Here is a 13,523-nt window from a genome sequence, read left to right on the forward strand (position 1 = left end):
TAAAGATAATTGATAATAATCAAGTAATACGCGTAATAAAAAGCATGAACTACTATTATAAAATATCATATAAAAAAAAAATCAAAATAAATTTGAAAAAAAATTTGTAACCTCAAAAAACCGTTCTGCTTACGGTATATACACACTCGGTAGTCTGGCTTGAGAACGCAACTTGGCGCCAGACTCTATCGAGTCTGTTGATAATTCTTATTTAATAATTCTTAATATCAAATTTTCAATTAATAATAATAATTTATTTGTACAATAATACATCCAAAGTATTACAAAAGTAACAATTTATTATCTTATCATAAAAGGCTTAACAATGACTTCGGTAGCTTCACGCTGGTGTATCTGGCCAACTCCGACCGCCGGCGTTGCCAAAGCTTCGCGACCACAGTACTTAGGCTGGAAAAGAAGAAAATAATCATAATTAAATCAGTAATGTTCTCAAAATAACCTACAAAAACATGATTATTATTACCTTAATTCCACATAAATTTTCAAATCTTGGCTTAACAAAGCTCCAAGCTCCCATATTTTGCGGTTCTTCTTGGCTCCAAATGAAGTACTTAGCATTTCGATATTTCTTGAGTTCTTCATTGATCTCGACGATTGGAAAAGGACAGAGACTTTCTAATCTAATAATGGCTGCATTCTGAAGACCTATTGCTTCTCTTTGCTTCTCCAAGGCATAGTAATGCTTACCACTGACTAGAATAACCCTCTCTACCTTAGGCGGATCGACCAAGTTATCAGCAATCACATTCTTAAATTGGGTCCCAGGTCCCATTTCTTCCAACGCGGAGGTCGCTGATTTGAGTCGTAGTAAGCCTTTGGGCGCAACGACTACCAGCGGCTTTCTGAAATTCCTGATCATCTGCAAAATAAAAGTTGTTGAAATTTACCGCAATTCAGTGATTGCAATTACACTGATAGAAAAAACGACTTGATTCAAGAAAAATTTTTTCTTCAGAATGTCATTCTTGTTTTAAGAGCGGTTGATAGTTGATTTTCAAACGAGTTTTGCTCATGAATAAGATAAAATTTTGAGAAAAACGCTTCGCTCTTCGATAGATAATTTAATTATCTATCGAAGAGCGAAGCGCTTTTTTAGAAAATTTTCATTTATTTATGCATAAAATGCGTTTTAAGATTCCATAAGTTGTACAAGTATGACAGAGATACTTTCGTTTGTCCAATAGAGGGCGAGAGAGAGAAAAAATGTAAACCCTTCTTAAGTAATTCAATTCGCTTAACTTAAGAAATTGATTCTCGAATCAAGAAACTTTCCATATAGCAATCTTTTTCAAGGCTTGAGCAAATCTGGTCTTAATTTCGATAATTGTTAGTGTTTTTTTCTACCTATGGGTCTTGCTCCAGATACTTGCAGCAAATTCAATTGACAAGTCTTGAACAAGCCTTATACAAGAACTTTGGGCCAGATTATAGCTCAAAAATTGTGTAAGAAAATTGAGAAAATCTGAAGATGCTTATCGATAAACTAACTATATCAATTCTTGAGAAAGACTGACACCAGAAGCATGCTGAATATACTTGTGCAAGACTTGCTCAAGATCTGCTTAACAGGCGAGACTATCTTTTTCTCGCTTTGCTCTCACGGAGCTCAACGGAACTATCTCTGTCGCACTTCCAACAGCAGAGCAATTGCAGTTTCAATTGGTTTCACGAAACGAATGAAATTTTTGAAAAAAATGCTTTGTGGTGAAATAGTTTATTAAATTATCTATTATCTCTAAAAACGTTTTTTCAAAATTTCCATTCGTTTCGCTAAGCCGATTGAAACTGCAATCACTGGTCTCGGCTGTTGAGATCAAATGTTTTCGAATGACCGTTCGCATCATTCTACCTCTCCTATATTTACTATAGGATCAGTGGATCTCATTCAGCTTAACCTTTTAGAGTATAGACCTACTGTTTTATCGATCAAGACAAAATTATTTTAAAATGAGCACCACTGAATCAATACATCTTCAAGCAGTGGAGGGGAAAAAGTGCTATAAAATATCTAATGCATCATGAGAGGTTGGCAATGGCCTGGTCGGCTCGGTGCTCGCTTTTTGAAAGAGTGGGACCCGGGTTCGATCCCAGCACGCACTAATATTTTTCAGTGATTATAATTAAAAATATGTGCGTTACGTTACGTTGCCAGCCTCTGGAAGTGGCAGAGATAGCCGGGCGGCACACGTCTGACTTATGCGATCACACATTTTAAGCAACAACTTGAATGGGTGACCACTCTAGTCAGCGTTGGCTAGTGCGAGGGATCTCTGCACACTAGGAGAGGGGCCTAATGCTCCAGTGGTCGATAAAGAAGAGTTTCTTATCAATCACTGTAGACTTAACCCAGCTCCGACTGTACTAACATGGGCTTTCTCTGTGGTTTTCCCATGTTACTGTTCCAATAGCCGAGTGATGAGGATCAGGGCAAATGCGGTACAAAAGGCACAAGTCGGTCCACAGCCGCAATGATAAGGCACAGTTAACTAAGCAGAATGATAAGGCTTAGGGTGTAAAAGAGCATTACGCCTGTACACTAGAAATCCGTATATAAATATATAATGCATCATGCATCTCGAGCAAATCTTGAGCAAGTCACGTTTCAACGTTTGCTGTTATTTTTTGGTTCACAAATGCTTTAGAAATGAACAAATCACTGAGAATTACGGATCTTAAGCAAATCCTGAGCAAGTCATGGGTAAGTGTTTGTTGTGAGTTTCTGATTCAAAAATCCGTCAGAAAGTTTTTCGATGCACTTTGCATTAGACTTGTCCTATATTCTTGCACAAAATATCTTGAGCTAGTTATATATAAATCTTGAACCAGTTCTTACTACATGAACTTGAGCAAGACCCATATGTCGAAAAAGACACTATCAACTAGGGGTTTTGCTCAAGATACTGGCACCTAAATCTTTCTCAAGCACATGTTACCTGGGTTGGTTGTTTTAAAATAAGATATATACAACTTCGCCCAAGAATTTCTTTCTCTTGGATTAAGATAGACGGTAACATTGCCCGAGTAAAAATGATATGATATCATTATGACGCTCATAATGAATATCATAATGAATCTCATATTTTGACACTAATATGAGATTCATATAAAAGCCATATCAATACATTTGAAACCTGTAATTAGTAAAATACTTATGGAAACGAAATTTTTTTTAACTAGATTATTTTATTTTTATTTATCTTGTTGGAGAAAGAAAATTTCTAATAATTTGATTATGTTTTATTATAAAATTTGATCTACACGGATCGGTCACATGGGGATTCGTGACCAATCCATAGTGACAAACGCATAATTTCATACTGAAGTCATAATAGTATCTGCGTAAACTCATGATGGAATCAGGCTGAACTTTCAAATTCATAATGATATTGTAATAATATTATTTCCTTTTATTCATAATTCAAGAAAAAAATTTTTTATTACTGTTGGAAATTCGTTAGAATAGTATCTCCATGATGATATTAACATAATTTCATTATGAAATCATAATGATATTGAATTGAATTCAAAATTTAATGATGATCATATCTGCATAAAATCATAATGATATTGTTAGACTTTTTAAATCGTGATATAAAGTTATTGAGTCATAACTATATACAAGAAATAATGCAAAATAATTAAATTAAAGAAATTTTTAGGACGATATAAATTGTTTTCAAAATAAAAAATAATTATCTTAAGACGAAAAAATTTTTTCAGTTAAAAATTTTTTTTAAACCAAGATAGTCAATGTTTTTCTAAATATTCTTCCAAGTTAAGAAAGTCAAGGAGGAAAGTTAAGTAGTTCAATAGTATAGTGCATGATAAAAATACTGTTTTTCTCAATTGTTATACATTTCCTCTGATTAACAGAAAAAATGAAAATTTTACTAATCTACTTAAAAAAGATTCGTTCTTACAGGTATTTTACTTATTACGGATTTCCAAAGTATTGATATGGCTCTTATATGAATCTCATATTAGTGCCAAAATATGAGATTCATTATGATATTCATTATGAGCTTCATAATGATATCATATCATTTTTACACGGGTGGTTCAAGATATTACCGACTTGTTCCAAGTATGGCGCGACTCGAAAATTAAGATATTATTTTACTTGTTTTAAGAAGGGTTTACATTTTTTCTCTCTCTTACCCTCTATTGGACAAACGAAAGTATCTCTGTCATACTTGTACAACTTATGGAATCTTAAAACGCATTTTATGCATAAATAAATGAAAATTTTCTAAAAAGGCGCTTCGCTCTTCGATAGATAGTTTAATTATCTATCGAAGAGCGAAGCGTTTTTTTCAAAATTTTATCTTATTCATGAGCAAAACTCGTTTGAAAATCAACTATCAACCGCTCTTAAGCATATAAATTTTTGTATTTTTGCTATTCTCTGTATTAATGAATATTTTTCGGCATATAGAGAAATGCAAATTTTTTTACTTCAAAGTTTTTTTCTGACTTAAACTTATAACATTATAAATAAAAAAAATTTGTTCTTGAATCAACAATCAATAATTCTTGAAATGAAATAAAATTATTCTTTATTGAAGAGAATCGTTTTTGAATAAAGAATTCACTTGTATTGATCGAAGATAAGGGGGCGTCCATTAATTACGTGAGGTGTTCTAGGGGGGGAGTGGATCATGCTAAATCTTACCAAATCTCACTTAGGGGGAAGGGGGGGATCTTAACAAATATCACGTAATTTTTTCTCTAGCAGAAAACAGTGTAAAATTGCGTGAAAAAGTATTTCTATAATAAAATATGGACAAATTTGACACAATAGTGTTTGTCGTATTCGTCTGAACCCTGCAGAGCAGCAAAGTAGCGCTCGATTGTTTAATTTGATTATTGATCGATAGGATTCACTAATTTTTTAGGTATAGATTTCTTTAGAAATCTATCGGTGGTACCCGGTCTCATGTCGTAATTTTAATACAATTTTTTAATAATATGTTTAATTATCTTCAATTTAAACTATTGTTCGTCGACTGTTAATACTTTTTTCAATTTATTTTGTAGTTGAGAAAATTCAAAAAAAATCAATAATAAATTAAATTTTAGCTTTTATCATCAAATGACTTTTATATGTAAAAAATCCTATTTTTTAGGTAGATGTCTTTAAATATCTATTTGCTGTAGTCAGTCTCATATCGTTATTTGCAAAAATATAATAAAAAATAAATTTTAGGACATTACGGCCTTTTAATAACGTGTTTTTTTCAATATTCAAACAAGAAATCTACCTATCCATGTCGGGTGTAGCCGAATGGCACTTTTTTTCTCAATAATCCAACCCGTTTACAGCCAAAACATAAATTTTGGATAATTTCGCGTGAGATTAGGGGAGGGGGGAGGGAGTTGAGGAAAATCTTACGAAATCTCATCAAGGGCGGAGGGGGGGTTAAAAAATTCTCAAAAATGCCTCACGTAATTTATGGACGTCCCCTAACATAGTCTTGAATCAAGTAAAAATGTTATCGATCGGAGTGATTAGATCTCTCAATCCAAGAAACATGAAATCAAGATAAGAAATTCTTAAAATAAGAAAACTAGTTCTCTTCAAAATAATTTTCTTGGATCAAGAATATTTTTCTTGAACGACGATAGTTTTTTTAGCAGTTTACATTCGAAAGAAGTTAAGTTACCTGTCTTCGAAGAAGGTGGAAGTACTGTGCCGGGGTGGTTGGGTTAACAACCTGCATATTAACGTTGTCGCCATCAGGAAGGTGTTCCTTACTGTCTGTCAACTGCAAGAACCTTTCTATGCGGCAAGAACTGTGCTCCGGCCCAGCTCCATCGTACCCGTGAGGCAGCAGCATCGTCAATCCACTGCTAGTCATCCACTTGGTCTCACCACTGCTTATGTAGGTATCTATCACTATTTGAGCGCCGTTGAAGAAATCACCGAATTGAGCTTCCCATATGGCTAATGTTGAAGGTGAGGTTATGCTCAAGCCATACTCGTAGCCTAAGACTGCTTCCTCTGATAGGATGCTGTTTGCTAGTTCTATCTGACCAGTTTGACCTTCAGCCATATGATTCAGTGGAATGTGGATTTCTGAGTTCATAATCAAATGAGAATTATGAGTCGTGTACTTTTGGACTTTCCTTTCTTTATTATAAAAATAAACTTACCTCCTGTAGTTTGATCAAGAATCATAGCATGACGGTGCGAGAACGTACCGCGGCCTACATCCTGACCACTAATTCTAACATTGTACCCTTGGTACAACAAGCTTCCAAATGCTGCTGCCTCAGCTGTTGACCAGTCTAATGGTTCATTGTTGTCTAGTTTTGATAACCTCGCTTGTATGTGACTTTTTTGCAGACCTGCATTTACATCCTAGCAAACAAAGGTAAGGTTAATTTTTTATCTATCAGAGAGGTGAATGAATCGGAAAATGTTAGCGTTTTATGAAAAATTAAGACATAACTACGGTAACTTTTAACAGCTTTCACTGCATTTAGTTTAGCTTTACAAGAAACTTTGTCAAGTACTCCGATCAAGGACCTTATTACTAAGATAAGAAATCAAACAGAAAAATTACCACATCATCGTCTACAGTGACACTTTTGCGAATAATGAACTTCAAAAGATCCGAATTAACTCCAGTGTCCCAGCTAGTTAATGTCGACTTGGCTTGTTCGAATCCAGCCCATCTATGAGTGAAGTAAGTTACTGGAGGCACGAAGTTATCAGTCTGCTTGAACGCGTCATTCAGCCAAGAAGTGTGCTTCTCAATGATCTTGTCACATTCTTCATTTTCCACAACACCAAGTGTCTCTAGTGTCTCTCTATATTGCTCTGGAACCATCCTGGAACCGACCAAGAACCAATTTGGAAAATGTACCCTATTAAAAAAATTAGGAAAACGGTTGACCCTGAAGGCCATCCCTGCAACTTCCCGCCAATTCTATACCTAAACACTTGAAATTGCACTTATGACGTTTTTGAGGTCTTCGAGCTCATAAATAAAATTTGTGTATTATTTTGAGCTCTCTGAGCTCAAAATAGCTTTTGTATGCTTTTAAGCCCTTCGACCTCAAAAGTTTGATAGAAGTTTGATAAAACATTATTTTTTGAATTTTCAAATCGCAATAACTTTTGAATGAATGAACCGATTTTCACGCGGTTGGTTGCATTCGACGCAATTTTTTGAGCTTTATGAAGAATTTTCAAGTTTAAATTGATAGAGCGAAAAGTTTCGGAGTAATTGCGAAAAAACACTTTTTTCGGTTTTCTTTCGTCAGCGATAACTCACGAACAAATCAACCGATTTTGACCGAACTGGTGGCGATCGACGGGGTTTTTTGATGTTAGGAGCTGAATAGTTTTTGGAATTGATCGGCAAAGCCGTTTAAAAGTTATTCCAAAAAAACCATTTTTGAAAAAATTTTTTTTTTGTAGTTTTTTTTTGCGATTTCTCAAAATCTACCGGTCTGAATCATTCCAAAGTATATACAAAATCTAAGTTTGGTCAAGCCCTTTCGAATGGGACCAACCGCGATCAAATCAGTCAAGCCGTTCAAAAGTTATAAGAGGTTTACACACACACACACATACACACACACACACACACACACACACACACACACACACACTCGCATACACACGCTCACATACATACAGACATACAGACACCATCGCGAGAATAGTCAGGGAAGCTTTCTAGGACCTCGAAACGTCGATATTCGATGAATACTCGATTTTCGTAAAACGAAGTGAAAACAATAACTTCCTGATTTTTGAAAATCTTCGATTTTCTTAGCAGGAAGTTAAAAATCCATGTGGAAAACCAGCCTAGCTTCTCACATGGCATTTTCGGATAGATTCTCATATGGTTTCCTATATAGGAATCTACGGTAGTATCCTACATAAATTCCCACATTAATCAGACGGGAAAAAATTTATTTAAAAAATTAAAAATAATTATGAAGTAATTGCTATTGATTAATTATTATTTTAAATTAATTCTGAAAAACGGATTTTGTAATTTTATCTAATGAAAAAACTGCTCGCGTCTGATGGACTTGAACCCGATACCTTACGGTTGACAGTCTTCTACGCTACTCACTGGCCTAAGTCACGTTCTTACAAGGTCTACGTTTATTCCACTTATATAAATTCACTATAGGAATCCATATTTCCGATGTGGATTTCCCATACAGGAATCCATGAACCACAGGTTCCTGTGTGGATTCCTATAGGAATCCAAACTTCCTATGGGTTCCTCAATGAATCCATACTTTCCTTTATGGATTCCTATATAAACTCATGTGGATTTTTTTGATAGGGGAGATTTAATCCTAGATTATCAAAAAGCAGAATCCATACCTTCGGCTTCTGATCAGTTTGTAAATCAATGGATTGGTGAACATAGGCTCGTCTAATTCGTTGTGACCCCACCGCCTGAAGCAGTTGATGTCAACGAAGACATCTTTGCGGAACTTACGTTGATAGTTAAAAGCAATTCGCGTCGCACGGACAACGTCTTCAGGATGATCACCGTTGACATGTAACACTGGTGCAGAGATCATTTTCGCTAGATCGGTGCAGTACCGAGTGGATCTGCCCCAATATACAGGGGTAGTGAATCCGATTTGATTGTTCACGACCATGTGGATAGTCCCACCAATTTCGAAATGAGGAACTAAGGTCATAGCTAAGCTTTCTTGGTTGACTCCTTGACCAGCGTATGCTGCATCTCCGTGAACCTGTTGAAAAATAAGTTTGTGTAATTGTGTAATTGATTTTTATAAGATAAAAAAATTATTAATTTTTTACAGAGTATTTTATGATATTTTTAAAATTATTGCCTGATTTTCTTGTCATATGCGCGCGCCTAAAAAAATCTAGTAATATGATTGGTTGATCTCATTTTAACTTGATTAAGTAGCGCCGTAGTTTTTACGTGAGAGAAACAAGAAAAGTTATTTTTTGTACGTGTGTATCATTGTGAATTTTAATAAAAATTCATTTAAAAAAAAAACTACGTAAGCTAGGCTACTGATATTAAATACGGCAGCAGTTCATCGAATTCGGGAACTAATAAAAAAAGCCCGGTCTCGATACATCTATTTTTTCAGGAGTTATCGTGTTTACATACTAAATCAGCGTACAGACATCCGGACATCCACGTAAAATTTTTTTCGAAACGTTTTTTTTTCAAAGTAGCAACATAAAATTATTTTTATAAACTATAAGATGGATTAATTAAAGTGTTTTCTCGATGTACGTCTACTCATATTATTGTACAAGTACAATATGGTTGTGATAGAGGCATTTGAAGCTCACAAAATTGCTTGACCTTGACGTGTCAGGAGTAAAGCACTACCTCAACCGCTTCGCGTTATGAGGTGTGCAAATTTCCAAGAGTTTCGAGCCAATTTTAGATCAAACAGTTTGTTTCACTGACACTAACCTGAAGATTGAGAGTCTTGTCACTCCACTGCGAATTTGGATTACTGGAATATCCTCCTTCCTTAGTCTCTTGCATTACTGCGCGAGTCTTGCCCATAGAAACCGGGTTAACTATCTCCAAATGCGAAGGATTGTACAACATCGTGATGTGAAACTTCTTAGCGTCAACATCCAAATCTACAGAGGACACAAAATGGCTTGCAACATCACCGCTCGCAACGGCATCTTCCGGAAACTCCGAGAAGCCCCTTATCTTGCGGAAGAGCTGTTCTGGAGGAAACTTCAGCATCCCTGTCAAGACATTGAACCTTCCGCGATGAGGCATCCCTAGTATTATATTTTCCAAGTCATTTTGAGCAGTCAGTCTGAAGAATTCGTGGAAGAATGCCATCATAGATTCAGACCCTTCTCCGCTGAACCGCTTGAAGGTTACAAATTTGGTGCCCAAAAAATTATCAAATGCTTGGCTCTTTAGCATTTCTTCAAGAATTTTTTTACGAGTTTTATCATCTAGCGTTAAGTTCTCAGAGCTTTCCATCTGTTCGGCGAACCATTCTCGCTCTTCTTGAGTCTGCAATCGTAAATTAAAAAATATTAAAACAATTTTCAATTGTTAAGTAGAAAATTTTATACATGATTGCAATCATGATCATATCTCGGTGTTTTTTCCTGGTATTTTTTTTTTTTCAGCGGAGTTTCCTCAATTTTATAATGATTGATCAATAAATCATCAATTACCTGAAGTCAATAAGGAAAGTCGTGATTTTTCATATTAATTTTCAACTCAACTGATGAAACTTTACAGATTATCATCTATCATTAAACATAAATTGATAATTGATATCGATCTTATTTCCGACAGTTAATAACAGAAATGATAAATACAACAAAAGTATCGATTTTATATGATAAATGAAAGTTATTTGAGATTAATCAGATTTTCTTTTAAGACAAGTTAGAATTTCAAAGAAATTATTTCTATTTATATATATTAATCTTATTTTTTTACAAAAGTTCGGAGTAATAATTCTTGTAAGTCCTAAAATTAAAATGAAACATTCTTTTTAACTTCCCGCTAAGAAAATTAAAAATTTTCAAAAATCGGGAAGTTATTGTTTTCACCCCGTTTTTCGAAAACCGAGTTTTCATCAGATCTCGACGTTTTGAGGTCCTAGGAAGCTTTCCTGACTATTTTCGCGGTGATGTCACCGTGTCTGTATGTATGTGTGTGTGTGCTAACTTTTGAACGGATCATCCGATTCGATCGAAATAAGCGGCGTTTTGAAGAGTTCCTTTGCTCCCAAAATTCTAACACTAATTTACAAAATTTGAGTCGATCAATTTTGAGAAATTTCAAAAATAAAATTTCCAAAAATTCGTTTCTTTGAAATATCTTTCAAACGGCTGAATCGATCAATTCCAAAAACTTATCAGCTCTTAACCTCAAAATACCACGTCGATTGACACCAGCCCGGTCAAAATCTTTTGGTTTGTTCGTGAGATATCGTTGTCGAAAAAAATTGAAAAAAATGTTTTTTTTTTCAGAATTTCTATGAAATTTTTAGTCTGAGCAGTTTACGCTTAAATATTTTTCAAAAAACTTAAAAAACTGCGTTGAATGCCGTAAACCGCGATAAAATCGGTTAATTCATTCAAAAGTTATTGCGGTTTGAAAATTCAAAAAATAGTGTTTTATTAAACTCCCATCAGCCTTTTGAGCTCGAAGAGCTCAAAAACATACAAAAGCTATTTCTTTGAGCTCGGAGAGCTCAAAATAACACACAAATTGTATTTTTGAGCTCGAAGAGCTCAGAAACGTCATAAGTGCAATTTCAAGCGTTTAGGTATAGAATTGGCGGGAAGTTGCAGAGATGGCCTTTAGGATCAACCGTTTTCCAGATTTTTAACTTTCCGCTAAGAAAATCGAAGATTTTCAAAAATCGGGAAGTTATTGTTTTCACCCCGTTCTGCAAAAATCGAGTTTTCATCAGATCTCGAAGTTTGAAGGTCATAGGAAGCTTCCCTGACTACTCCCGCGAGGTTGTCACGGTGTCTGTTTGTATGTATGTATGTATGTGTGTGTGTGTGTGTGTGTGTGTGTGTGTGTGTGTATGTGTGTGTGTGTGTGTGTGTGTGTGTGTGTGTGTGTGTGTGTGTGTGTGTGTGTGTGTGTGTGTGAAAGTATGTGAACCGCTTATAACTTTTGAACGGCTCATCTGATTTTATCGCGGTTGGTGCCATTTGAAAGGGCTTAGCCAAACTTAGATTTTGAGTATAATTTGGACCGATTCGGATCAGTAGATTTTGAGAAATCTTAAAAAAACTAAGAAAAAAAATTTTTTCAAATGTGGTTTTTTTTGGATAACTTTTAAACGGCTCTACCGATCGATTCCAAAAACTAATCAGCTCTAGACAATAGAAACTACGTCGATAGCCACTAAGCTGGTCGAAATTGGTTCATTCGTTCGAGAGATATCGTGAACGAAAGAAAACTGAAAAAAGTGTTTTTTCGAAATTACTCTGAAATTTTTGGTTCGAACTGCGTGAAAATCGGTTGATCCATTCAAAAGTTATTGCGGTTTGAAAATTCCAAAAGTAGTGTTCTATGAAACTTCTATCAGACTTTTGAGCTCGAAGAGCTCAAATGCATAGAAATACTATCTCTTTGAGCTCAGCGAGCTCAAAATATTAAATAAATTATATTTTGAGCTCAAAAATCTCAAAAACGTAATAAGTACAATTTTAAGCGCCCAGGTATGGAATTAGCGGGAAGTTGCAGGGATGGCCTTTAGGGTGAACCGTTTTACTAATTTTTTTTTCAGCCTTGTCATTAAACTTCAATAAAGAACCCTATTTAATATTAAAGCTTGACATTGCTTTGTTTAGTTGTAATTAAAACATTTTGATTGGCATTGACACTAAATTTTCCCATTTTGGTCGGCCATATGTTTTATTTTTTTAGTAAACAGAGATCTCACAGCGACTCTGTGACCGAGCCAACATATGTATTCGTATCGACTTGTAAGTAGTTGATATAACGGAACACGTGAGGGCGTTTTATTCGCGTCATAAATAATGCGCGGGAAATTAAAAAAATTTTAAAAATATACATATGACATGAACGCTTAAGGCATACACATTTGGTTTTGCCTTACTTTTTTTGTTCTATATTAATTAATTTTTTTTTTAGATCATGATTATAATTATAAAAAATTCTATGTTAATTAAAAATCCAACTCAAGTTCTAAAATCTCAAAAGATAGTTCATTATATTTGAAGTAGCCTTGTTATCAACGAAAAAAAAAAAAAAACATATTATCTAAATCTTATAAGCAACTCACCTCGAGGTAATTGAACTCTGCACCAAGGAAATTACAATAAATATTATTAAGAAATTCAACAGCTTCTCTAACAGTTCCCTCAACTTTGTTAGTGTTTAATATTCCGGTGAAACCCACAGTATCATTTAAGTCAAGGCCGTATCTCTTGGGATCTAATTCCGTTGAACTCAACGGCCTTGTCAACGCTATCGGATTAATGTTCGCTTGCTGGTGTCCATATTTTCTATATGCATTAACTAATCTATAAAAGTTACTAAATTTAATCCGAGCGGCTAATGAATTTTCCGAAACTAAAAATTAAACAATAAACAAGTATTATATTATATTATTTAAGTAAGCTTCAGTATATATTAATACTCACTTTCGAAATGTTTTATTTTTTTTTGTTTGCAGCCGTAAACAATATTTTTATCGTGATAATCACACTTTAGCTTTAAAAACAATTTTTTCCGCGGAGTAATAAAAGTTTTTACTCTTACACTACAATACATTTTTTTTATAAAATAAAAAAAATACTCAGAGAAAAATAAAAAACAAGCACTGAGCAAGACGCTCGTGGAAGTGACTGATGAATTTTTTGCATTAAACTCTGTCTTAATTTATTATCGCCATCTTTATCACGGCCAGTACAGTTCGAACTTCTTGTTATCGAAAGATGCGATAGCACTTTTAAGGAAAAGTAATATGTGTTTCGGTGAATCTCCTCTTGGTAATTAAAATCA

The 13,523-nt window shown here is 34.5% G+C and overlaps 1 protein-coding gene across 1 annotated transcript; it reads right to left on the reverse strand.

The window, feature by feature from the left end:
* Window positions 1-232: 232 nt before the first annotated feature.
* LOC123262882 (probable 2-oxoglutarate dehydrogenase E1 component DHKTD1 homolog, mitochondrial) lies at window positions 233-13,440 on the reverse strand. The gene is made up of 9 exons (XM_044725360.1): window positions 13,163-13,440; window positions 12,802-13,091; window positions 9,462-10,031; window positions 8,375-8,754; window positions 6,588-6,855; window positions 6,175-6,382; window positions 5,685-6,097; window positions 485-880; window positions 233-408 (listed from the first exon to the last, which is right to left on the reverse strand). The coding sequence occupies exons 1-9, from the start codon at window positions 13,290-13,292 to the stop codon at window positions 301-303; spliced, it is 2,763 nt and encodes a 920-aa protein (XP_044581295.1). The 5' UTR covers window positions 13,293-13,440; the 3' UTR covers window positions 233-300.
* Between the last annotated feature and the right edge of the window lie 83 nt (window positions 13,441-13,523).

Source organism: Cotesia glomerata, linkage group LG4, assembly GCF_020080835.1.
Source record: "Cotesia glomerata isolate CgM1 linkage group LG4, MPM_Cglom_v2.3, whole genome shotgun sequence".
Lineage (NCBI taxonomy): Eukaryota > Metazoa > Arthropoda > Insecta > Hymenoptera > Braconidae > Cotesia > Cotesia glomerata.

Excerpts from the sequence above, each read along its gene's own strand:
- LOC123262882 (XM_044725360.1), bottom strand. The coding sequence starts at position 13,292 with ATGTATTGTAGTGTAAGAGTAAAAACTTTTATTACTCCGCGGAAAAAA. Across the intron at positions 6,098-6,174 it reads TCTTGATCAAACTACAGGAG|AAATCCACATTCCACTGAAT; the intron begins GTAAGTTTATTT and ends TTATGAACTCAG. Across the intron at positions 881-5,684 it reads TCCACCTTCTTCGAAGACAG|ATGATCAGGAATTTCAGAAA; the intron begins GTAACTTAACTT and ends TTTATTTTGCAG.